The sequence below is a fragment of the Alosa sapidissima genome, chromosome 14 (genome assembly GCF_018492685.1).
Source record: "Alosa sapidissima isolate fAloSap1 chromosome 14, fAloSap1.pri, whole genome shotgun sequence".
NCBI classification, from domain to species: domain Eukaryota; kingdom Metazoa; phylum Chordata; class Actinopteri; order Clupeiformes; family Clupeidae; genus Alosa; species Alosa sapidissima.
The window spans coordinates 12,026,488-12,049,205 of record NC_055970.1 but is presented as its reverse complement, the minus strand read 5'-3'; the positions used below and the strand labels follow the sequence as shown (position 1 = coordinate 12,049,205).

The following is a 22,718-nucleotide window of genomic DNA, read 5'->3' as shown; positions in this document are numbered from 1 at the left end:
AAGCTGTTGTTCAGTGTCCCTTAACAAGCTGTTGTTCACAGTGTCCCTTAACAAGCTGTTGTTCAGTGTCCCTTAACAAGCTGTTGTTCAATAGAGACGCGGGCTACTCCTACACAGGTGCATTAGCACGGAGGGCAGTCCCTGTTGGAGGATGATGGCCCAAGAGATTGACATTCTTGTTTTCAGCAACATTTCTTCATGTTAAATTCTATGAAGTCACACATAAAGTTACACAGAGGGTTAAGAATGATAGGAAGCTGTGGGTACATTTCTTTTCAGTGTGGACTGTCCAACACGCACATCCTTACTGATCTCGTTCCCTCTCTTTCTCTCTCTCTCTCTCTCTCTCTCTCTCTCTCTCTCTCTCTCTCTCTCTCTCTCTCTGTTTCTGTGTGGTTTAGATTGGGGAGAACGCGGACGCTGAAAGGGATGTTTACGAAGAGCTACTTACTCAGGCTGAAATCCAAGGCAATGTCAACAAAGTCAACTGTAAGCAAATCTCCATTGAATCACCTGTCCAATAACACATTCATCTGTCCTTGTACACTGTGATAATCTTTCCTCCTCTTAGCTGTCAACACACAACTGTAAAAGGAACATTAAAACATCTCAAAAACATCAGTCACTCAATCTATCGATTAAGCTATTTTATGTGTATAGCCTATTTGACTATATCCCTCAGGGTAAATAACAGTCTTGTCTCTTTACTGATCTGTCACCCTGATTGACGACTGTGACCCTTTGTGATTGGGTGTTGACTGTGACCCTTTGTGATTGGGTGTCTAGTGGCGACGGCCCTGAATGGGGCCGAGCAGGCCCTGCTGAGCGGTGACGAGGACAAGCTGTATGAAGCACTCCGCTCCAAGGCTTTGGGCCTGAAGAACCTCAACAGCCAGAACAAGGGCTGGTACTTCAAAGAACTGATGGCGGCACGGGAACTTAAGGAGCAGGTGAGTGGGGGAAAAAACACCTGATATACAGTAGGTAGTCGTTATGTGCAATGTTTTAAAATGCTAATATACAGTAGGTAGCCGTTATGTGCAATGTTTTAAAATGCTAATATACAGTAGGTAGCCGTTATGTGCAATATTATAAAATGCTAATATACAGTAGGTACAGTAGTGGTTATGTGCAATGTTATAAAATGCTAATATACAGTAGGTAGTTGTTATGTGCAATCTTATAAAATGCTAATATACAGTAGGTAGCCGTTATGTGCAATCTTATAAAATGCTCTTTGCAGTTCTTGTGTCTGCACTTTATCTCCAGTATTGTATTCTCAGGCCATCTGCGATGTTATATTTAGTCTCTCCCACTAATTTGTCATTTCCTTTTACCCAGAATTCCCCTGGAGAGGCACTGACAAAGGAAGAGTTACAGAATGGCGTAGACGTCTCTAATGAGGTCGCATCAGCATACCAGAAAAGTTAGTTCCCACACTGTGTGTTACGCCTGAAGGATTTCAATTGTCTTAAGAAAATAAAAAGGAATTATGTCCAGTCAATTCTGTTTAATTTAACCTGTATGTGTTTGTGTGTGTGTGTGTGTGTGTGTGTGTGTGTGTGTGTGCAGTGCTGGAGGCAGTGGATCGGATCAACGCTGCGATCCGTAATGGTGTGCCTGAGGAGACGGTGAAGGAGCTGATGAACCAGGACGCCCAGCTGCCTCAGGTCTACCCAAGCGCTGCTGACCTCTACCAGAGAGAGCTGGCTAGCCTGCAGCAGCAGAGCCCAGAGGTATACACACATACACACACACACACACACACACACACACACACACACACACACAACATATTTAACCACCTATGTGCATTCACACACAAAACTAACACACTAAATATAGAGACCTGCCTAAACCTAAACACACTGCAGTGTTGCTGGACTCGACTAGTGTAAGAGCCAGTCTACTGCTAAGACGTGCACACACACACACACACACACACATTGAGTGTGGACTTGTACAGTAGCATTGATGCAGTAATACTGCTTTCAGGGCTCACTCACACACCCCGAGCTGCTGGTTGCCGTGGAGATGCTGTCGTCGGTGGTGCTGATCAACGGGGCCCTGGACGTGGCCGACCGCGCCGCCCTGTGGAAACAGCTGTCCAGCACCGTCACCGGCCTCAGCAACGTGGAGGACGAGTATGCTCAGAGGTGAGAGAAAGTGTGTGTGTGTGTGTGTGTGTACAAGGTGAGGGAGAGTGTGTGTGTGTGTGGATGTGCGTGTGTGTGTGAATATGTTTAGAGGTTAGTGTCTGTGTGTGACCATCTCAAAGGTGTGTGTGTGTGTGTGTGTAAATACACATAGTTGGTTAAATGTGTGTATATGTGACATGTGCTGCACACACAAATGAAGAGACCCAGATGAATGGAGCATAACTGTCTCTGGAGTCTGTTCATGAGCTCAGAAGGCAGCTCATGTGCTCATGTGCTTTAGCACTGTGCTAAAGGCTGCCCATGACCCAGAGGGACAGAGCAGGGATTCACTACGCTGCGGCTAAGTTCTGCGGCCTCTGACAGGACAAGACTGGTCATCGCCTCGTCACTATGAGTGTATAACTGTGTTGCTCCCCTGACCGGTCCTCTACGCTCCTTCTAAGCCACCCAGTGTCTGCAGCGTCCTGGACTACCCGGCAGGAAGTGCTGTGCGCTAATGCAGTTTCTATAAATCAGATGAAGGCCAGCTCCTCATGAGCGCTAGAGTGACCACGGCTAGCAGACACGAGATGGGAGGGGCAGTCAGGCACAGTGGAAAGGACACTGAATAAAAAGGACAGTCAAGATCTGCATGACAACAAATCAGTATGATTTAGTGATGACAACAAATGAGTATGATTTAGTGATGACAACAAATGAGTATGATTTAGTGATGAAAACACATGAGTATGATTTAGTGATGACAACAAATCAGTATGATTTAGTGATGACAACAAATGAGTATGATTTAGTAATCTGCATGACAACAAATGAGTGATTTAGTGATGGCTTTCCACCCGTACTCGTCCGAGCGTACTCGTCCTCCACGTTGCTGAGGCCGGTGTTTATGGGGCAGCCGTGGCCCACTGGTTAGCACTCTGGACTTGTAACCGGAGGGTTGCCGGTTCGAGCCCCGACCAGTGGGCCGCGGCTGAAGTGCCCTTGAGCAAGGCACCTAACCCCCTCACTGCTCCCCGAGCGCCGCCGTTGAAGCAGGCAGCTCACTGCGCCGGGATTAGTGTGTGCTTCACCTCACTGTGTTCACTGTGTGCTGAGTGTGTTTCACTAATTCACCGATTGGGTTAAATGCAGAGACCAAATTTCCCTCACGGGATCAAAAAAGTATATATACATACATATATACACCCTCACCCTCCTGGGTTCCCCTGTCATGTTTTGGTTGGTCTCCTCTGATCCCTTTCTCCCTTCTTTCACCCCCCTCCCCCCTCTCTCTCTCAGGTACATGGACGAGCTGATGCGTTTGAAGGCGGCCGCTCGTGAGCAGGGGAACGAGTACCTGACCTGGAACGACATCCAGGCCTGTGTGGACCAGGTCAACGGCACGGTCCAAGAGGAGCATGAGAGTGAGTGTCCGCAGCGCCGGACCAACACCACGTTCCTCAATTCTGCATACTGACTTATACTTCTCTCATACATGACTCAGCAGTGGTCATTGATGAGATAAGATGGCTGCCATCACAAAGGAACTCAATGATTTCTCACAATATATCTGACCAACTTTAAACTCGCCGTCCTCTCCGGCTCTGTCCTTGAACCTAATATGACAGTGATGGCTTTAGATAGCCTGTTTAATTTAGTGCTCTTAGTTGTCATTTTCATGGAGGGAGCACTATTTTAGAACGCTATTAGAGACTACATTTACTTGGTACTGTACATCAGCCACATCCATTTGGTCATAGTCAAATTCCAAAGGGAGATCCTTCCTGAAGCCCACTGCCCCACAGCATACTGGCTGCTGGAGACAGAAATGTGTTCTGACACGCTGATCTCTGTTCAGCGCTTCTTGTCTAGAATCCTTGTAAAAGACCCCAGGCCTCAGCATACAACTCTACTCCTGGCTCCAGAATGAAGTTTTAGGTTTCACTGTAGATGAACAGCACCGTATAACCGTCTATCATGTGGATGAACACTCAAGGTCTGTGTGTGTGTGTGTGTGTGTGTGTGTGTGTGTGTGTGTGTGTGTGTGTGTGTGTGTGTGTGTGTGTGTGTGTGTGTGTAGGGATTGCTGCGATCGGGCAAATAAATGAGGCTCTGGACGGAGGCGACCTGGAGAGCACTCTGGCAGCTCTGCAGCATCCAGCAGCAAAGCTGACCGATGTTGACGACTCACTGGCCCAGCACTACTACGACCTGCTGCTGCAGGCCAGGCGAGAGAAAGCCCACGTAAGACACACACACACACACACACACACACACACACACACACACACACACATATACACACACACACACACACACACACACACACACACACACACACATTAAGCCTTTTTCTGACAAGGGAAAAGTGAGGGGAATAGAATGATCTAGAAGGGTCTGAGGAAGTGTCTGGGTGTTCTGGGCAGCCAGGCGTACCATGTGACTCATGAGTCTCTCCCTCATGACTGCAGCAGCTGGGTGATGTCATGGTGTGTGTGTGTGCGTGTGTGTGTGATCACCCTCATGTCTCTCACTCTGTCTGGCTTTCTCACCCACCCTTCATCCACCCCTCCCTCTTTTTCCTTTATGTTCTCTCTCTCTCTCTGTCTCTCTCTCTCTCTCTCTCTCTTGCTCTCTCTCTGTCTCTCGGTCTCTTTCTCTCTCTCTCTCTCTGTCTCTGTCTCTCTCTCTCTCTCTCTCTCTCTCTCTCTCTCTCTCTCTCTCTGACCGTCCCACTCTTCGTCTGTGGTTTGATGGACTCTCAGTCTGGTCACCAGTGGTCACGCTCTTTTGCCTGTTATCCTCAGCAGTGTTATCAGACCTCACATTTCCTGGCCCCTTTGAGGGCCGCTAAAATAACGCGTTGCACGCCTGTGGTGTGGTCCAGGGCGTCACCTTAGGGCGCAGCATAGTATTGTTAGTGTGTGTGTGTGTGTACGCTGCATACTCGTTGTGATATTGCCCGCGTTCTCTTTGTGGCTCTGTGCTGCATACTTCAGCTAGAATGTGTGTGTGAGCGTTTCCTGTCGGTGTGAAGCTGAATGCTTGAAGGTGTGTGTTCAAGCAGGCCATGGAAGCTCTGGTTGACCACAGAGAGAGTCTAAGTGGGGTCACATATGTACATTTGCACAGGCACGCGTACGTGCACACACACTAACACACACACACACACACACACACACACACTCTCTCTCTCTCTCTCTTTCTCTTTCTCTCCCTCTCTCTCTTTCTCTCTCTCTGTCTCACACACACACACACACACGCCGAGCGCACGCTCCAACAACAGATCAAATCTATTTCTAATCTATAATCTATCAAATCTATGGCACAATAAATCACATCTGTATGGATTAGGCAATTTATAAAGTCATAAAATCCCACCGTGACTCTCTGTTAGGGTATTTGGGGTGTGTGTGTGTGTGTGTGTCTTGGAGAGCTTAGTGGGCAGATCTCCATCTCTTGACTGGAGTATTTCCATCCCCTCCCTCCTGCTATTGCTGAAACACTGATGTATTCTCAGGGCACAGACAGCGATTATGACGTGTGTGTGTGTTCTGTCAGCTGGCTGGCTCAGTTTGGCCAAGGCCCTCCACGTGCCAGAAGAAGCTGGCTGCTATCTCTCCCTCTCATCTCCTGCTAGACTAAACTTCAAATACACACACACACACGGTACACCAACATCCATGTACCACATTCACATACACACTAACCAACACCCATATTCACACACACACATACACACAAACTAACCAACACACACATACTCAAACACACACACTCTTGGGATTCTGATGCCCATTTAGTGCCATGGCCTGTTTTCAGCATCAGTCTAGACAAATAAGGGCCAAAGAAAGCAAAGCCATTTCCTCTGTGATCATTTGCACAGGAATAGGAAATAACCATGACTGTGATTCCCTCGCTGCCTTAAAAGGGCAAAGAACGTGATCCCAAACAGTGAGCCAGCTACTGTGACTCGCTTGTTTTTTAGGCACTAATTTCCAGGAGCTATGTGTGTTGACAAGGGGACCTGTGCGTGTGTGCATGTGTGCGCGTATGTGCGTGTGTGTGTGTTGACAAGGGGACCTGTCTGTGTGTGTGTGTGTGCGTGTGTTGGGGGAGGGAAATTCTTCAGTGTTGGTGAAGCAATTAAGAGGGACAGGAAGTGGGTTTAGAGGAGAGGAGTGCCGACATCCCTCCTTAGAGGCCTCCATTAACTAAAGGTCATGTTAGGTCTGTGTGTGTCTGTGTTTGTGTGTGTGTTGTACCGTATATTAATGTCATGGAATGACTAGACGGAGCAACCAGTCACAACTTGGTCATAGCTAGTCGCCTGTCACAAGAAGAGTTAAAGATTAATGTTGTTTACTGACACTGCTGTTCCTAACTAACTTCCTCCCTCACTCGCTTAGTAACTGAGCTATATCTATATCTATGTGGCTAAACAAGGCACATACGTTGAATGAGAATCCTGGCAGACTTTTACATAACTGAATGATCTTTTTCACTTCTTTCTTTTTTACTGTCACTTTTTCAAAACCACTCAAAATGTGTTGACCTTGCAATCTGCACAACCCTTTCCTTTCCTGCTCCAACCTTTAGTCTTTTTTATTCTCTCTGTCTCTCTCTTCTCTCCTCTCCCTCTCTCCCTCTCAGTGTCTTTCTGATTCAGTTACTCCTGCTGTTTTCTTGAGGGTAGTGCTGTTGTGAGCTTTAAAGCGTCCCTGAGTCCCGCTGCTGGCAGAGCCAGGCTTTCCACTTCTCCATTAAAGTTCAGGAGAAACTCCACAAGCTTCTTGAATTTTTTCTCCCCCCCCCCCCCTTTTCTCTGTGCTTTTGTCTGTGCTGTACATGTATCTCTCTTTTACCTCCAGCTCTACTACACACACTCTCTCTCTCTCTCTCTCTCTCTCTCTCTCTCTCTCTCTCTCTCTCTCTCTCTCTCTCTCTCTCTCTCTATATATATCTGTTTCTCAGAAAGCTAGAGACTAGTTTACATGTCTCTCTATCCCTCTCTCTGGTTTAGAGACGAGTTTCTACATCTCTCTCTATCCCTCTCTCTGGTTTAGAGACGAGTTTCTACATCTCTCTCTATCCCTCTCTCTGGTTTAGAGACGAGTTTCTACATCTCTCTCTCTGTCTCTGTCTCTATCGCTCTCTTTTCTCTGCTCATTCTCTCCATTCTTTCTACCAGACCTCTGTTGTATTCTTCCTCTTTGGCAGTCCTCTCTCTTTCTCTCCATCTCTCTGTTTCCATCTTTTCTGCACCTCTGCAAAGGAAAGGGGGGGGTACAGTGTGGATTCTGTCCCGTCAGCCAATCAGCAGCCAGAGATGAATGCTCCGTAAAGGGGCTCGCCGTGTTGAGCCGTGCCTTGAGGCTCCCCCTGTGGGCTGCTATGCGCTACTGCATCCGCAGTCTGTGGTATCTCTGATGAACACCTGGCCCCTTACTTAGGTTTGTCATTAATGCGTTCAAGAGTAAAGCCCATGATTACAGCTACAGGCACAAACAGTTTGTTGTTGGGTTTCTCTGTTGGCTATATTGCCTTCCACATTGAAGTGTGTGTGTGTGTGTGTATGGGGGGGTGGGGGGGGGGGGGTTGATGTTTGCCTGCTTTTTCATGTTGTGTTGTGCAATGCTATCAGCTTCAGACTGGATTGAGTGACGGTTGTTGAAGCCTGTGGTTGAGAACTGCATGCCTGCTGCCAGTTTAGATTGTGAATAAACTGAGCGTTAGCTTTAGAAAAGACACTAGCCCCATCTAGTGTTCAGATGGCTTCATAACAGTGTGGTGGAAGTAAACAGACATATTCAAGGTTTACGCATGTGTGTGTTCACAGCCGACAGGATGAAATAAATAGATACTTGTATATTACACTTTTAGTTTTGTAACTATTAATTAAACCATCATTCCCGTCCAGTTCTCTATTTTGGGCAACCTATTGATACTCCTGTTGTTCCTTATGAAGTTCTTTTGTTGCTCTAGCATTTGATTAATCTTATCTTGTGTGTGTGTGTGTGTGTGTTTGTTTGTGTGTGTGTGCAGGAGACACAGGACCCCTCAGCGGTGCTTTGGCTGGATGAGATTCAGGATGCCATCCTGAGAGCCAATCAGGAGACTCAGGAGGCCCTGCAGTGTAAGTGTGACTAGACCCCCCCCCCCCCCCGAACATCACATCAAAGCCCCCGCCTCCACATCAGGCCAGGCGCTTCTGCCTCTCCGGCCCCTCATGCGGACAACCCCAACATGGGCTCACCGGGCTCACCAGTGGGCGTCGCTCAAGCAGGGTCCGGTCAATAAGTCCACTCAGCCCTTGTGCGTGTCAGTGTTTGATGCAGGATAGGAGTTATGTGCTAAATGTAGATGAACTTCCTGAGAAGAGACCCATTTGCGTTAGAAAGCAGAGGCCCTGAGTGCTTTTGAAGGTGGATGGCATGGAGATGCTAAAGCATTCAGGCTTCTGTTCTGTGTTGTTAGCTCTCTGACTCACACGCCTCCCTCGGCGAGATCTTCTGTTATTTGTACATTTCACAGGAGCTAGAATGTGCAATATTCCCTTTACTCTTTAATTGTCTTTCATCTTTTTTTTCAAATGGGTGCTCTTTTACGACTCAAGAGTTTTAGCACCTTTACACTGAAGGTTTCAGGTTTTAAGTTTTAAGTTTTAGTTGCACTTCCTGTTTTTACAAAATTGAAACTGTCTCTAAACCATATTCCCCTTTTTCTCTTGGTTGATATTTTTATACATGTCATTGTTATTACTATGGAAACCCTATGATGCCATCCGATTACCGGGACATTTATCAGTATTTTAGGTTACCATTTTCTTGATCTTGACCTTATTTATGTAATTTCTTAAAATAATTTCTTTAAAAAAATTTCTATTTTCCTGAGATAGCATAAATAATTTAGTATCTTGGGGGAAAGGATCTTTTAAGCTCTTTTGGTGTTGTGATGGAATATGCTAATCAGCCTTGGGAGACTTGGTCACTGATGTGTGGTATAATGAAACAAATTCTAAAATAGATACAACCATACAAGTAAAAAAAAGATGTAAATCACTTAATATTATTTGATAACAGGGAAAAACTGTTATACACTATTGCCTATACTTCCACAAATGTATCTATGCTAGGGGTTTCACGACTATGGATTTTTACTATTTGAGTTACTAGTTTCATTACAGTTGTCAACTACCATAGTCTTATTACGGGCGCTGGTGCTAACATTAGGCTACTGCTAGTGCTGGCTGTTGGCAGCAGATGTTTCATCTTTAGATGGTTATCCACAGCACACAGCTTCACACAGATCTCCTTTTCAGTGAAGCACTTCCATACATAGGAATGTCTAGCTTTTTTAGCCTTTAACCATTTTGTCCATGACCAGTTGACTACTGTCTACAGCAATGACTGTTGATTTTAATAGCCCTAATGTATGCATGAATGTATGAATCACTATGTATGCATTCACATAGTATAACACAAGATGGACTTAAAGAACCTCCTCCCCTTCCTCTGTAGTCTCTAAGGCCATCCAGGGCATTAATGAGGCGGTGGACAGCGGGGACTCTGCCCAGACGCTGGCCGCACTCAGGACCCCGGCGGCCGGGCTCTACGGGGTGACGTCCGAGTGCGCTCCCACCTACCAGGCGGACTTGTCCAAGATCAAAGAGGACAAGAAGAAGGAGGGTAAGAAAGTGAAGGGTGGCATGCTCCTATAGGGACATTTAACAACATCACATACATTAAGATATTAACACTGTGTGTTGTGCACATACATTAAGATATCAACACTGTGTGTTGTGCTCCTACATAGGGACATTTAACAACATCACATATATTAAGATATCAACACTGTGTTGTGCGTATGTGGCATTGTGGTCATAGCACTTCCTAAAACCTGTTACTGTTTGTGTAATGCATATGGCATAAGGCTTTATTGCCTGAGGCTTTTTATTTCCGTTGTCAAGGAAGTTGTACAGTATGGGAAGAGTGTAAACACATTTTCACACACAGACAAAAGGTTCATAATTGATACCCTCTCAGAAGCTTCCTGTACTCTGTCCTCCTCACACTGGAATTATGTTTAACCTTCAAATGATGCAGAATATCTATGGCTTGTGGATAAGTGTGTGTGTGTGTGTGTGTGTGTGTGTGTGTGTGTGTGTGTGTGTGTGTGTGTGTGTGTGTGATTCTCTTTTTTTGTCCCTCAGGTGATAATGGCAGTGAGTGGGTGCAGCACTGGGTGAAGGGGGGGCATAATTACTACTACAACCTGAAAACAGGGGAGGGCAGCTGGCAGCAGCCCCAGGACTTCGTCCAGAACAACACTCTGCTCAACAAGGAGGACATCCAGGTGGGCACTCACAACAGCACTCCGTAGCGTCTCAGTCAGTCAGAGTTGGCTAGTTAACTACCAAATTAGCCTGGTCATTTAGCTAGTTAGATAGCTGTTTGCAGTCTAGTGTGCCATTTATGCTAGTTTTTGTCCTAGAGATGCAATTCTGAATCAAAATTAGGTCAGTTTGTTAATTAGCTTCTTGTAATGTTTTTTTTATGTAAGACTGAAAAGGCATAATTGAGAAAAGATAAATGGCTGCGGTGAGCCACGGTTGCTAATGCACAAATGCATTATGCAAATGGCTCTTAATGGATAGAGAGGCTGAGTGGAGCCTTGGTGAGCAACAGACGAGCCCCTGGGACCAGCTAGATGTGGGTGTTTGTTACTAATTAAAAAGTGGGCCTTCATCGTTGCCTCTCTCTTTCTCCCTTTCCCTCTCTTTTTCTCTCTCTCGCTGGCAGGGTGTGGTGTCAGGGGTGACGGCGGCGTATAACCGGGAGCAGCTCTGGCGTGCCAACGAGAGCCTCATCGCCAAACTTCAAGCCCGTTGCCGTGGTTACCTGGTCCGGCGGGCCATGAAGAATCGTCTTGCTTACCTGAAGGATCAGGATCAGTCTACCAAGTGTATACAGGTGACCTGAGTTAACCCTGTTCTCCATTTGCCATGTGACATGTGTACAAACACACACACACACGTGCACACAGACAGACAGACAGACAGACAGACAGACAGACAGACAGACAGACAGACAGACAGACAGACACACGCACGCACGCACGCACGCACGCACGCACGCACACGCACACGCACACGCACACACGTGCACACAGACACACACACACACACACACACACCCCCCACACACACACACACACACTCACACACAAACATTTCTTTTTTCTTTTTTTCTTGTATTTGCAGGACTTTTAGCCTGCTATTTTGTTGACTTCCAATGCTGTTACAAATAAGCCCAAAGTCTGCCCCTGCAGTGTATATTTCATGGTAAAAGTGTTGTTCCTTTTCCCACTCTAGGCCCACTGGAGAGGTTACAAGCAGAGGCAGAACTACAAAAACAGAGTGAAGTATCTCAAGGACAGCAGTGATCAAGTAGTCAAGGTAAGACTGTTGTGTGTGTGTGTGTGTGTGTGCGTGTGTGCATTTATGGAGAGAGGGATAGAAATACTCAGGTGAGACTAATATCTCACATCTGAGTCCTCCAAGAAACCCATCCACTGGCGAAAAGTAAGACCCTTTAAAGACCCTTTTCCTCTGAGCTGTGTCATCCTTTTAAACTTGATCCTGGATTAACTTTGCCATCTTAACACCAGTGCATTTTAAGGAAACAGAATACTAGATTTTTGCCATTTACACTAAATGCCAGATTTTGCTACCAAATGCCATGGCCCTCCATTGCAATCTCACCACAGAGCAATCTGGTTACATTCTGGCCTGAGCATAGAGAAAAGACTAGTCCTGAGAGACAACTGTATACACTTAAGCCTTTGTCCTGGTGCCTTAATGCACAACGGCTAATCCTCTTTGCAGATTCAAGCAATGGTGAGGATGCACCAAGCTCGCAAGAAGTACAAAGACCGACTGAAGTACTTTGAGGACCACGTGAGTGCCCATGCTCTATTCCCTTTGAATTCTCTCCCACAGATCTCCACTCAGCAGCACTCTCCCTCCCTGTGGCATCCATATCAGATGCCACGAGTCTGTGCTGTTTTCAAACGGAGGAAAACGTGTCTGCTGTTTCGCCTATGGTATACAAGAGCCACCACCTAAACTCTGTTGCTTGTTTGTCTTTTAACAAACACTAAACATTGACTCCCTTTATGGACATGCTGTGTTTCCTTTATCTTGAAGAAAGCGCACTGCGCACTGCGCACTCCTGAGCTCAGAGGCCATGTGTTTGACCTGCCTGGCTGGCTGTATTGTCTGGCTTGACTGGTGTTGATGCTTGCGCTCACAGCTGTGTGCTTTGCTCCCCAGATGGACGAAATTGTGAAAATCCAGGCCTTCATCCGGGCCAATAAAGCCAGAGATGATTACAAGACACTCAGTGAGTACTACGGCTCATTTCTCAGCCCAGTCATTACTCCAGATGAACCAGTTTATTCCTTAATCATTATTATTCAAGTAAACTTCGAAGCTGGATTATACTGGCAATTGTATTATGAGTTATTACAATTACAAATGTGCAGGTCTTGGAAATGTTGAAAACTATTTTGTTTGGATGAAATCCCTCAAAATTCCCATCAAGTCAAGTTTGAAACTGTCAAAATAATTACACAGTCCATAGCTATTTGCTTCTTTTACGTGTTTATGACACCCCATTTCACTCATAATTTCTCCCATTTGTGATTTAACATTCAAAGGTCATTATCCACAGGACATTGAACATAATCCATGTACCGGTACTTCCTGTGTAAAGCAATAAAGCATAGAAATAAAATGGAATATGTCTGGAATCGTTCAATCCTCGACGATCAAGAAATTGATCAGTTGATTGAAAGATGTGTAAACAGTCTAGTTAATGAATCAATCAAGTGTGTAATTTTATGCTTGCATTTATTTAATAATGTTACATAAATTGAAGCAAATAAACAGAATTGACATCAGTGTTGTATAAATATTTCATCCAGCTCGTGCTCCTTTTCCGCAGTCAATGCTGACGAGCCCCCGATGGCTGTGGTGCGCAAGTTTGTGCACCTGCTGGACCACAGTGACCAGGACTTCCAGGAGGAGCTGGAGCTGATGCGTCTGCGTGAGGAGGTGGTCACCAACATTCGCTCCAACCAGCAGCTGGAGAACGACCTCAACCTGATGGACATCAAGATTGGCCTGCTGGTCAAGAACAAGATCACACTGCAGGAAGTAGTGTCACACAGCAAGAAGCTGACCAAGAAGAACAAGGGTGCACTGTCCAACATGATGATGATGAACAAGCAAAAGGGCGGCCTCAAGGCCCTTAGCAAGGAGAAGAGGGTGAAGCTGGAGGCCTACCAGTACCTCTTCTACCTGCTGCAGGTGAGTGCAGCCGCGGCCTCTGCACATGGGTGCCAGTGGAAGACCTCTGTCAATGCAAAATTACATAAGAATCATGTGATCTAGTGAGAGTCAGAGTAATGTACTACTATGTCAGAGATCTATTTTGTATCACATCACATGGACTAAATGATAGATTCATTGTTTCTTTTCTTGTCTTTTATACCTGTGTGTTTAGAGTTCCCCATGAAACAACGCCATAATTAGGTTGTCATGATTATAACAATCAGTGATCCCTCTCTTTTGCCAGACAAACCCAACCTACCTGGCTAAGCTGATCTTCCAGATGCCCCAGAACAAGTCCACTAAGTTCATGGACTCTGTGATCTTCACCCTGTACAACTACGCCTCCAACCAGCGCGAGGAGTACCTGCTCCTCAAGCTCTTCAAGACCGCCCTGCAGGAGGAGATCAAGTAAGGAGGCCGGCCTGCCATATCGCCCATAATCTCCCTGAGGCTGAGGAGGGTGGCAGGTTCTTAAACGTGGATTTAGTCCTTAGATATATAACAGATCTGGCTTTCTTATCATACATTGAATGGGGGAAACTTGCCATACTTGCTATATGAGAAATGAACACTCATATGAACTACTTACTGTATATATTGACCGTTAACACTGTATTAAGTAACTATGCTTTATGCCATGAGAGAGTTCTATGGCACCCAGTGTCCAGAAGGAGGAGACTCTGTGTTGAGCAGCTCTGTGTGCACACAGGTCAAAGGTGGACCAGCTTCAGGAGATTGTGACCGGGAACCCCACAGTCATCAAGATGGTGGTGAGCTTCAACAGAGGGGCGCGGGGCCAGAACGCCCTCAGACAGATCCTCGCTCCCGTCGTCAAGGAGATCATGGACGACAAGTCGCTAAACATCAAGACGGACCCTGTGGACATTTACAAGAGCTGGGTGAACCAGATGGAATCGCAGACTGGAGAGGCCAGGTTTGTTTGTGTTTGTGGTATACATGTCAGTGTATTTGTTTAAAATATCCCACATGATTTTCACATATTTCCATGATTTCCCTTTGTTTGTTTACATGATAATTGTGTGAATGCTAAAACGTGTGCTAGTGACATTCATTCAAATGTACTCATAACCGCATCCCATAATTTCGCCCGTTTCCTGTACTCGTAACGGCATCCCATTATTTCGCCCGTTTCCTGGACAGCAAGCTGCCATACGATGTGACGCCAGAGCAGGCCATGAGCCACGAGGAGGTTCGCACGCGCCTGGAGGCCTCCATCAAAAACATGAGGACCGTCACCGACAAGTTCCTGTCCGCCATCGTAGTCTCCATCGACAAAATCCCGTGAGTGTGTGTTCCCGCACGCACAAGAATCTGTCTGTGTGTGATGGTGGGGCTGTCTCGATGATGGCTATCTAGAATGGAAACTCTCATAGGGCACATCATCATCATCATTGTGTAATGTATGGAAATGACCTGCGGCGGGTTAGAGTTTGCGTATTCAAACCAGCTGGGGGTTTTATGGGAGGCTCTGCTGCTATTGATTGAAGTGTGTCTGTAATTTGATGTGTGTGTGTGTGTGTGTGTGAGTATGTGTGTATGTATATATTTCGAACTAAAAATAAATGCCCTTTGTCTCCTGTCTGCTGTAGGTATGGGATGCGCTTATGCGCAAAGGTTTTGAAGGACACGCTTAGTGAAAAATTCCCTGATGCCAGTGAAGATGAACTAGTAAAGGTTTGTGGACTCTTCATGCTAGAGAATGGCTCAAGTTTATGTTTATGTGGTTAAGGTTCAGTACGGTTTTGCTGTACAAGTCAATTCTCCACAAAAACAAAACAACAGAAAAAAGTCAGAACAACTCTGAACTCTTAGAGAGTGTGTGTGTGTATGTGATATTCAGCTGTGAGGAGCAGACATCGTCACTCTTTCTCCCTTCCTCTCGCTCCTCTTGCCTATGTTGCTATGGTGTCAGAAAAAAATCTCCACACTTTTATAACTGAATGAGGTTGCCATCTACAGTACTTCTACAGCTTTTCTCCTCCCGTCTCTCTCTCTCTCTCTTTATGTGTCCTTGACTGCTGTTTTATTCTCCTTTGTTCCTTCTTGGCCCCTCCTACACCTCTGCAGTTTCTCCTCTTTTACCTTCACTGTTGTGTGGAGATATTTGCCCTGCTGTGGCCAATCAGAGAAGGTGAGCTTGTGCTCTCTTTCTCTCTCTCTCTTTCTCTCTCTCTCTCTTCCTTACTCCCTCTCTCATTTTCTCTTCCTTTTTTGTCTCTTTGTTGATCTTCTTTCTTGTTTTTTTCTATCTGTGCATTAGTCCCTGCATACATAGGCATTGATGAGGTGATACAATTTTCACATCTACTTTTAAACCAGAGCTGTAAAATGACTCACTTCCACTGTTAACAGTGTTGGTTTTCAAGTGGCAGTCGCCATGTGTTTACCTCATGCATGCAACATGATACTAGCAGGTGCACAGTCTCTGGTGTGTCTAAAATTAGTTGCAATATGTTTCAATTAACACCCTGATTTTTGCTAACATGCTCAGCATTGTGTGTGTGTGTGTGTGTGTGTGTGTGTGTGTTTCAGATTGTAGGCAACCTGCTGTACTACCGTTACATGAATCCAGCTATCGTGGCCCCTGATGCTTTTGACATCATCGAGATGTCTGCGGGAAGTCAGCTGACCACTGACCAGAGGCGGAACCTGGGCTCCATCGCCAAGATGCTCCAGCACGCTGCCTCCAATAAGATGTTTTTGGGAGACAACGCCCACCTAAATCCCATCAACGAGTACCTCACCAGCTCCTACCAAAAGTTCAGGTATAGAACCACACAGCCACTGCAATGTCTAGGACTACTAAAGTAGCTGGAATCTGCCATATAAAACCGATTTCTCTTGATTATGTAAGTTTATGTTTCTACTGCCAATATCTTTGCCATTGTTTTCAGTGTATAATGTACCATTTTAATTAAAACATAATTATAAAATAATAATATAATGTATCCATTGCATGCAAACATTGCTATTTTGTATTATTTAAAAAGGTCTAAAGTATGTAGTAAGTTGCCTAGGTGGAACTATCAAGATGTTGTCACACTGATGTTCAAACGGATATCCTGTTCTCTTGTCTATTTCCTCTGTCCATGTAGACGTTTCTTCCAGGCGGCGTGTGATGTGCCGTCACTTGAAGATAGGTTTAACATTGATCAGTACTCAGACTTGGTCACCCTCACCAAACCAGTCATCTACATCTCCCTCGGTGAGATCATCAACACACATACGGTGAGTCAGCACCTTTTTACTTTAGTGCTCTGTGTGTATGGAGTGCAGAAATATGGCTGTTCTGGGTCTCACATGGTAGGAAGTGTGCTTTTCCTTCTGACTTCTCTTGGTTGGTTCTGTTTTCTTTTAGCTCCTGCTAGACCATCAAGATGCCATCGCTCCTGAGCACAACGATCCCATCCATGAGCTCCTGGAGGACTTGGGCGAGGTGCCAACAATCGAGATGTTGATAGGTGAGAAACAAATGGGGTCAGGAGTAGATGGACTTTGAACTGGACCTTTTATCAACATCAAGAGTAAAATCTGAGTTTATTGGTTGCTCTTCAAAGAGCAAAAGGTTCTACAGAGAGCCAACCCTACCAAAAGGAGTCTATGCTGTTTCTGTGGGGTTCCATAACTGTCCTGGGGTATATCTGACTAAAATAACAATGTTTTAATAGTGACCACTTTTTAGGGCTTATATTTAGGCTTGTAGGCAGGAAGGTTCATCTCAGTGGCTTTTAGCACTGCATGATTTATTCAAAGATTTCATCCCTGTGTAAAAATTCGAACATTTGAACATAGATTACAGAAATCCCTCTCAGTTCCTAATTGGATGCTCTTGCCATGATCTGACATCCTTCAACACTCACCACCTCCTTCCACCACAGGAGAAAACCCCCTCCCTCCTGATGACCCTGCCAGGGAGCAGATGGGGAAGACAGAGGTGTCACTCACCCTCACTAACAAGTTTGATGTCCCAGCTGAGGCCAATGCTGAGATGGATGCTAGGACCCTCTTACTGAAGTAAGCAGTGTTAACTTCTGGCTCTTATTGTCACCCTGACGCCTCTGATGAGCACATTGAACTGGGCACTGGTGGAATTTGTGTGTGTGTGTGTGTTTTGTTAATATATCTGACTGATTGTTTATCTCTTTGACTTTGTTCCAGCACCAAGCGGTTAATAGTGGATGTAATCCGTTTCCAACCTGGAGAGACGCTCACAGAGATCCTGGAGTCTTCACCCTCTCCTGAGCAGGTAAACATGAGCTTCAAGCACACCTCGACTAGAAAGGGGAAAGGCTTCTCTGGTATTTTGAGTCCTACATCTACATTGACTGCTGCTGAGGAAAACCAGCTGGCCAAGACGGCAGATGGAGCCAAAAAAAACATTTGGGGTTTTCTACAAGCTAGAGTTTTTTTTTCTGACAAAAGATGGTGTTAAAATAGGATAATCAATGTAAGCAGTATGTCACAGCAGCAGAGAAAATAGTGCAATAGTAAGAAGTCATCAATTAATATGAATAAAAAATGAATGTACCAGTAGTGAAAGTAAACTCTTGTCCTCGTCTCTGAGCTGGTTATCTAACAGTCCTGAAAACAAACTTTGGGCTCCCACAAATCTTAAATTCAACCTAACAAACGACTGTTACTCCAAAGAGTTTGATGCTCTCTTCAACGGTCCCCATGAAGGCAGCTAACAGATCCATGTGAAGCATCACTGGACCAGTGTTCACCATACTAATATGAACTGGATGGGACAAATATATTTCCGTTCCGTTTGCATCTGCTTCTGAACGAGCTTTAAGCGCACAGATCCGTCTCTGTAAATCATGCTGGACTGCTTGCAACAGTGTTGCGTGACTCACATAATTGAGTGCAGCTCTTTGACAGACGTCGAGGCCAAATTCACTCAGGGATCACACAAAGGAGTCATTGTTTCTCCCAACGATAGGCTGATACACGGCAGACAGACAGCGACTTTGTCACATCTCTGTGTAAATCTAGCCTCAACATGTATCAAAGGATGCACTGCCTCTGTCAAACCCTCAGAGGATGATGGATTTATTTTTGAACATTCTAAGTTCCGCAACAATTGAAGGTTCTAAAATTCTATGTTGAATTCAATGAACCCAGATATTCTTTAGAATGTTAATTTCCCAACATTTCCGTCACACCGGTGTGACGGTACTCCTTTAAGGGTTAAAAAATCTGTTCTAACTGACAAATGTGGTAGCTCTCCTGAATCCAACAACAGGATTAATTCCAGAGTGGAATGAGAATTTCCTTTAGTCTCGTCCAAAGACAGATGTTTAGGTCTGGTAATGCCTTCTTAAGAAATGAAAAATGGCCTCTAGGCAAGCCCATAATGTGGTATAAATTCGTAAATTAATGCTCTCAACCACTCTCTGTCTTTCTTGTCTTTTCTTGCCTCATTGTCTCTTTTCCATTCACAGGAAGTGGAATACCAGCGAGCCATGCAAAGGAGGGCCATCCGGGATGCCAAGACCCCAGAGAAGATGAAGCAGGCCAAGCCAGTGGTGGATGACAGCCTCACCCTGCAGGGCAAGAAGGACAAGATCAAGAGCAACCTGCAGCGGCTGGGGGAGCTGGGCAAAGTGCATCCAGAGAACCGCTACCAGGACCTCATCAATGACATCGCCAAGGTAACTACACAGCATAATGCAGAAGATTATGACTGGGAACCAAAATGGTGTCATCATTTTTTTTTTAATCAAATCAGACTTTATGTAAGGTGACAGCAGAGCAAAAGCAAAGATAAATGTAATCATCTCAAATATATCCTTACATTTGTTCCCTCTTTAGGTAACATTGTATCTAAGCATTCAGGGATCACATGTTTCCTTGTAGTGGAAATTTGGTGTAATATGGTAATCATTACTGCAAACATTTGTATATATTCTTCAGTATTATTCTTCAGTATTATTCAAGCACTGGTAACGTTGCATTACTCAAGTGCTGGTAATGTTACCTCTGAGTGAAATAAACCAAGGCTATTCTATAAATACACTTTTCGAGCTAAAAATATTTCAAACAACACTCTGCTTGTGTACTGTGCCCTGACAAAATTTGAACGGAGCTCCTCCCTGGTTTGAGAGGACACTGTAGTCTCAAGTGTTTGGGCCAGATCAGATTAGCAGCCACAAAAGAGCATGTGGCAGCTCAACGTCTGAGGGCTGGGACTCAAGCAGCAGATCTCAGTGATGGGAACACTGGGGACCTTGCCACTCAAGGAGGGAAAGGGAACAACCCGAGGGGAAGGTTTCTGTTCACATGAGTGCAGTAGATGGGATTGATCGCAGGCCAAGGCTTAAGGCGCGGCGCAGAGCCTCCGCTGAGTGAGACGGAGCAAGGAAGAGTAGTAACACTCACTGCATTCTGTTCTGTAGTCTCCAGGCGTGTCAAAACAGAGACCGCAGAGCTGGCACACACACACACACACACACACAGAGAGAGAGAGAAAGAGAAAGACATGCAGTACACACAGCACCGAGAGGATATTTGCCAAACTCTGACCTCAGTTTCCCATGTCTGCTCGAGGCTACACCATTTCCCAATAATCCGATTCCTCAGACCAAATGACGCACACACCATTTGATTATGGTCCCTGGCAGCTACTATATTCTCGCATTGTCTGGACGTTCATACACACTTCTAAAGCCATGTCTGTTGCAATGATGTCTTTCGTAGGATATCAGAAACCAGAGGAGGTATCGGCAGCGGAGGAAGGCGGAGCTGGTCAAACTGCAGCAGACCAACGTTGCCCTCAGCTCCAAGACAAACTTCTTCAATGAGCAAATTGACTACTACAACCGATACATCAAGACGTGCATGGACAACCTTGCCACCAAAGGAAAGTAAGTAATGCTCACTTATCCACAGTTTGGGCTATGGCCATTACAACAAGAATGTCAGGTGTGAGCATACACTCATCTTAAATGACCTACAGAGAATTTTTTACAGGGTATTTTAAAGAGTTACATCATGAAAAGGTGTGTTGAATATGTGCCCACAAGGCAAGATTTAAATATCAGCTGCAGTGTCATACACACTCAAAAGGAACACTTCTCTCCTCTACTCTAGCTGCAGTGTCATACGCACTCAAAAGAACACTTCTCTCCTCTACTCTAGCTGCAGTGTCATACGCACTCAAAAGAACACTTCTCTCCTCTACTCTAGCTGCTGTGTCATACGCACTCAAAATAACACTTCTCTCCTGTACTCTAGCTGCAGTGTCATACACACTCAAAAGAACACTTCTCTCCTCTACTCACAGGCCTCACAAAAAGCCTGGAGATGCCAAAGCCAAGAAGAGCAAGCAGGTTTCCCAGAAATACACTGCAGCACGGCTACACGAGAAGGGCGTCTTGATTGAGATTGATGATCTGCAGACAAATCAGTGAGTTTGCTAGTTACATTCACTGCTATGCATTTACACTGTCTTTTCCTCAATTATGGACATATTTTAGTTTGCTGATAGAAGTATTTTCCTTATTGTTAAACACATGTCTTCATAGCTTTTTACATCAAGTCCCAACAATGGCTTTAACTCTTGTATGAATCAGAATTCCAGCATATTATAAAGCACTGAGACCAAATAATCCTTAAACTGCCTTGACATATTTACTCAGACAGGCAAACCAACCTCCATGTATTGTTCTTGCCTCTACCCTTAATGTGGTGATGTGATGTGAATGTGATATGATTTTTTTTTTATATGATTTTGATATTTTAACTTTATGTGATATGATGTTCTGTTATCAACTAATTGAATTATGGTTATGGTATTTGTCAGACAATTTTGTCCAAAGTGACTGTATTAGTTAAAAAATATTTCAAATAAAGTTGGAAATCCTACATTTAACATAATAGTAATAATAACAATATCAAATAATTGGATTAACTAACTCTTTTCCTTGCCCCCCCCCCCGCCCCAGATTCAAAAATGTCATCTTTGAGATCTCCCCATCTGAGGTTGTGGGTGTGTTTGACGTGAAGGCCAAATTCATGGGTGTCCATCTGGAGACAGTCATGCTAGAATACCAGGTACCTCCACCAAGACCACATAACTTCATGCAGGGTTTTGAGTTATTTATACGCTCAATCATACTGTTCAGTTATACTTTCATGTCGTTAAAGTCAGTTGATGTCATACTTAAAAACACTATGTCTGTATCTGTGTGTCTGTCTCAGGACCTGCTGCAACTACAGTATGAAGGCGTTGCTGTGATGAAGTTGTTTGACAAAGCCACCATTAATGTCAACCTGCTCATTTTCCTGCTCAACAAGAAGTTCTATGGCAAATAGAGACTGAAAGACACTTTAAGAATGAATTGCATACAAAGTACTCCTCCATGTAAGGATGCAACCAAAAACTCCTTGGTCTTCAGCCCTTTATCTTTTCATTTGCTGCACTACTACAAAAACGTTGCCTTAAGTTCACATCTGCCTTATTCACTGTGGATAATTCCTTGGAGCTCACAGCCATGGCTGCGTATATAGTATCGTAGAAGTTTGTATTGTATATCATTGGTTATTATTCTGTTGCAGCTGTGTTGAATGTAGTCCAAAGGTCAAGATCTATTTTATTAGTTTGCTCGAAATTTGCTGCAAACTATGCTTGCATGAGCTTATAGTTATGTTGTGTAAAGAGAGAATTTCATTTTCTAATTGGTCTGGGGTGTCCTGGACTACATATATTTTGTTTAATAATATTTGTCCCAATGAAAATATCCATGCCCTTCAATGACAATTGCCATTAATGCTAAACATAGTAAGAGATATAAAGATGTTTGCATATTTGAGATGAGCGAGGATGGTCCAAAATTGGTGATTCATTGGGAAACAGTCATGTTCATGTCAGGTCTGTAATGGCTGTTGGAGTGCCAATACCATGTTCCACTCCTGACATTCCTTTTTGGCTATCTACAGTACCTTTGCAAAAAAGTAGATTTTTCAGCTCTTTTATGCTGTTTGCATTTTATTTACGTCCTGCTATTTCTGTTTTTGTCCAATTGTCATATTTTGTTTGTTTCATTTTTAAAGGGGAATCTATTACTTATTAGTAATTTTAAGTTGAACACAATTGAAGTTGTACAATGTCAGTGTCAGCATTGCAACTTGTGGAAAAATTAAAAACAAAAGTTTTGTAAAGA

At 44.6% G+C, this 22,718-nt stretch overlaps 1 protein-coding gene across 1 annotated transcript in view; it reads left to right on the top strand.

Annotated features, from left to right (window-relative positions):
- iqgap1 (IQ motif containing GTPase activating protein 1) overlaps positions 1-22,718 on the top strand; it is a 48,653-nt gene extending 25,935 nt beyond the window's left edge. Inside the window, exons 9-37 of the mRNA XM_042062578.1 lie at positions 402-489; positions 787-950; positions 1,342-1,426; positions 1,573-1,736; positions 1,996-2,156; positions 3,438-3,562; positions 4,219-4,382; positions 8,184-8,274; positions 9,659-9,826; positions 10,351-10,493; positions 10,940-11,110; positions 11,512-11,595; positions 12,025-12,096; positions 12,472-12,541; positions 13,145-13,509; positions 13,778-13,941; positions 14,243-14,467; positions 14,695-14,835; positions 15,144-15,228; positions 16,087-16,319; positions 16,650-16,782; positions 16,913-17,015; positions 17,433-17,568; positions 17,713-17,800; positions 18,999-19,208; positions 20,254-20,420; positions 20,840-20,962; positions 21,501-21,609; positions 21,757-22,718. Coding sequence (XP_041918512.1) covers positions 402-489; positions 787-950; positions 1,342-1,426; positions 1,573-1,736; positions 1,996-2,156; positions 3,438-3,562; positions 4,219-4,382; positions 8,184-8,274; positions 9,659-9,826; positions 10,351-10,493; positions 10,940-11,110; positions 11,512-11,595; positions 12,025-12,096; positions 12,472-12,541; positions 13,145-13,509; positions 13,778-13,941; positions 14,243-14,467; positions 14,695-14,835; positions 15,144-15,228; positions 16,087-16,319; positions 16,650-16,782; positions 16,913-17,015; positions 17,433-17,568; positions 17,713-17,800; positions 18,999-19,208; positions 20,254-20,420; positions 20,840-20,962; positions 21,501-21,609; positions 21,757-21,870 — 4,146 coding nt within the window. The 3' untranslated portion in view covers positions 21,871-22,718. The remainder of the gene's footprint in view (positions 1-401; positions 490-786; positions 951-1,341; positions 1,427-1,572; positions 1,737-1,995; positions 2,157-3,437; positions 3,563-4,218; positions 4,383-8,183; positions 8,275-9,658; positions 9,827-10,350; positions 10,494-10,939; positions 11,111-11,511; positions 11,596-12,024; positions 12,097-12,471; positions 12,542-13,144; positions 13,510-13,777; positions 13,942-14,242; positions 14,468-14,694; positions 14,836-15,143; positions 15,229-16,086; positions 16,320-16,649; positions 16,783-16,912; positions 17,016-17,432; positions 17,569-17,712; positions 17,801-18,998; positions 19,209-20,253; positions 20,421-20,839; positions 20,963-21,500; positions 21,610-21,756) is intronic.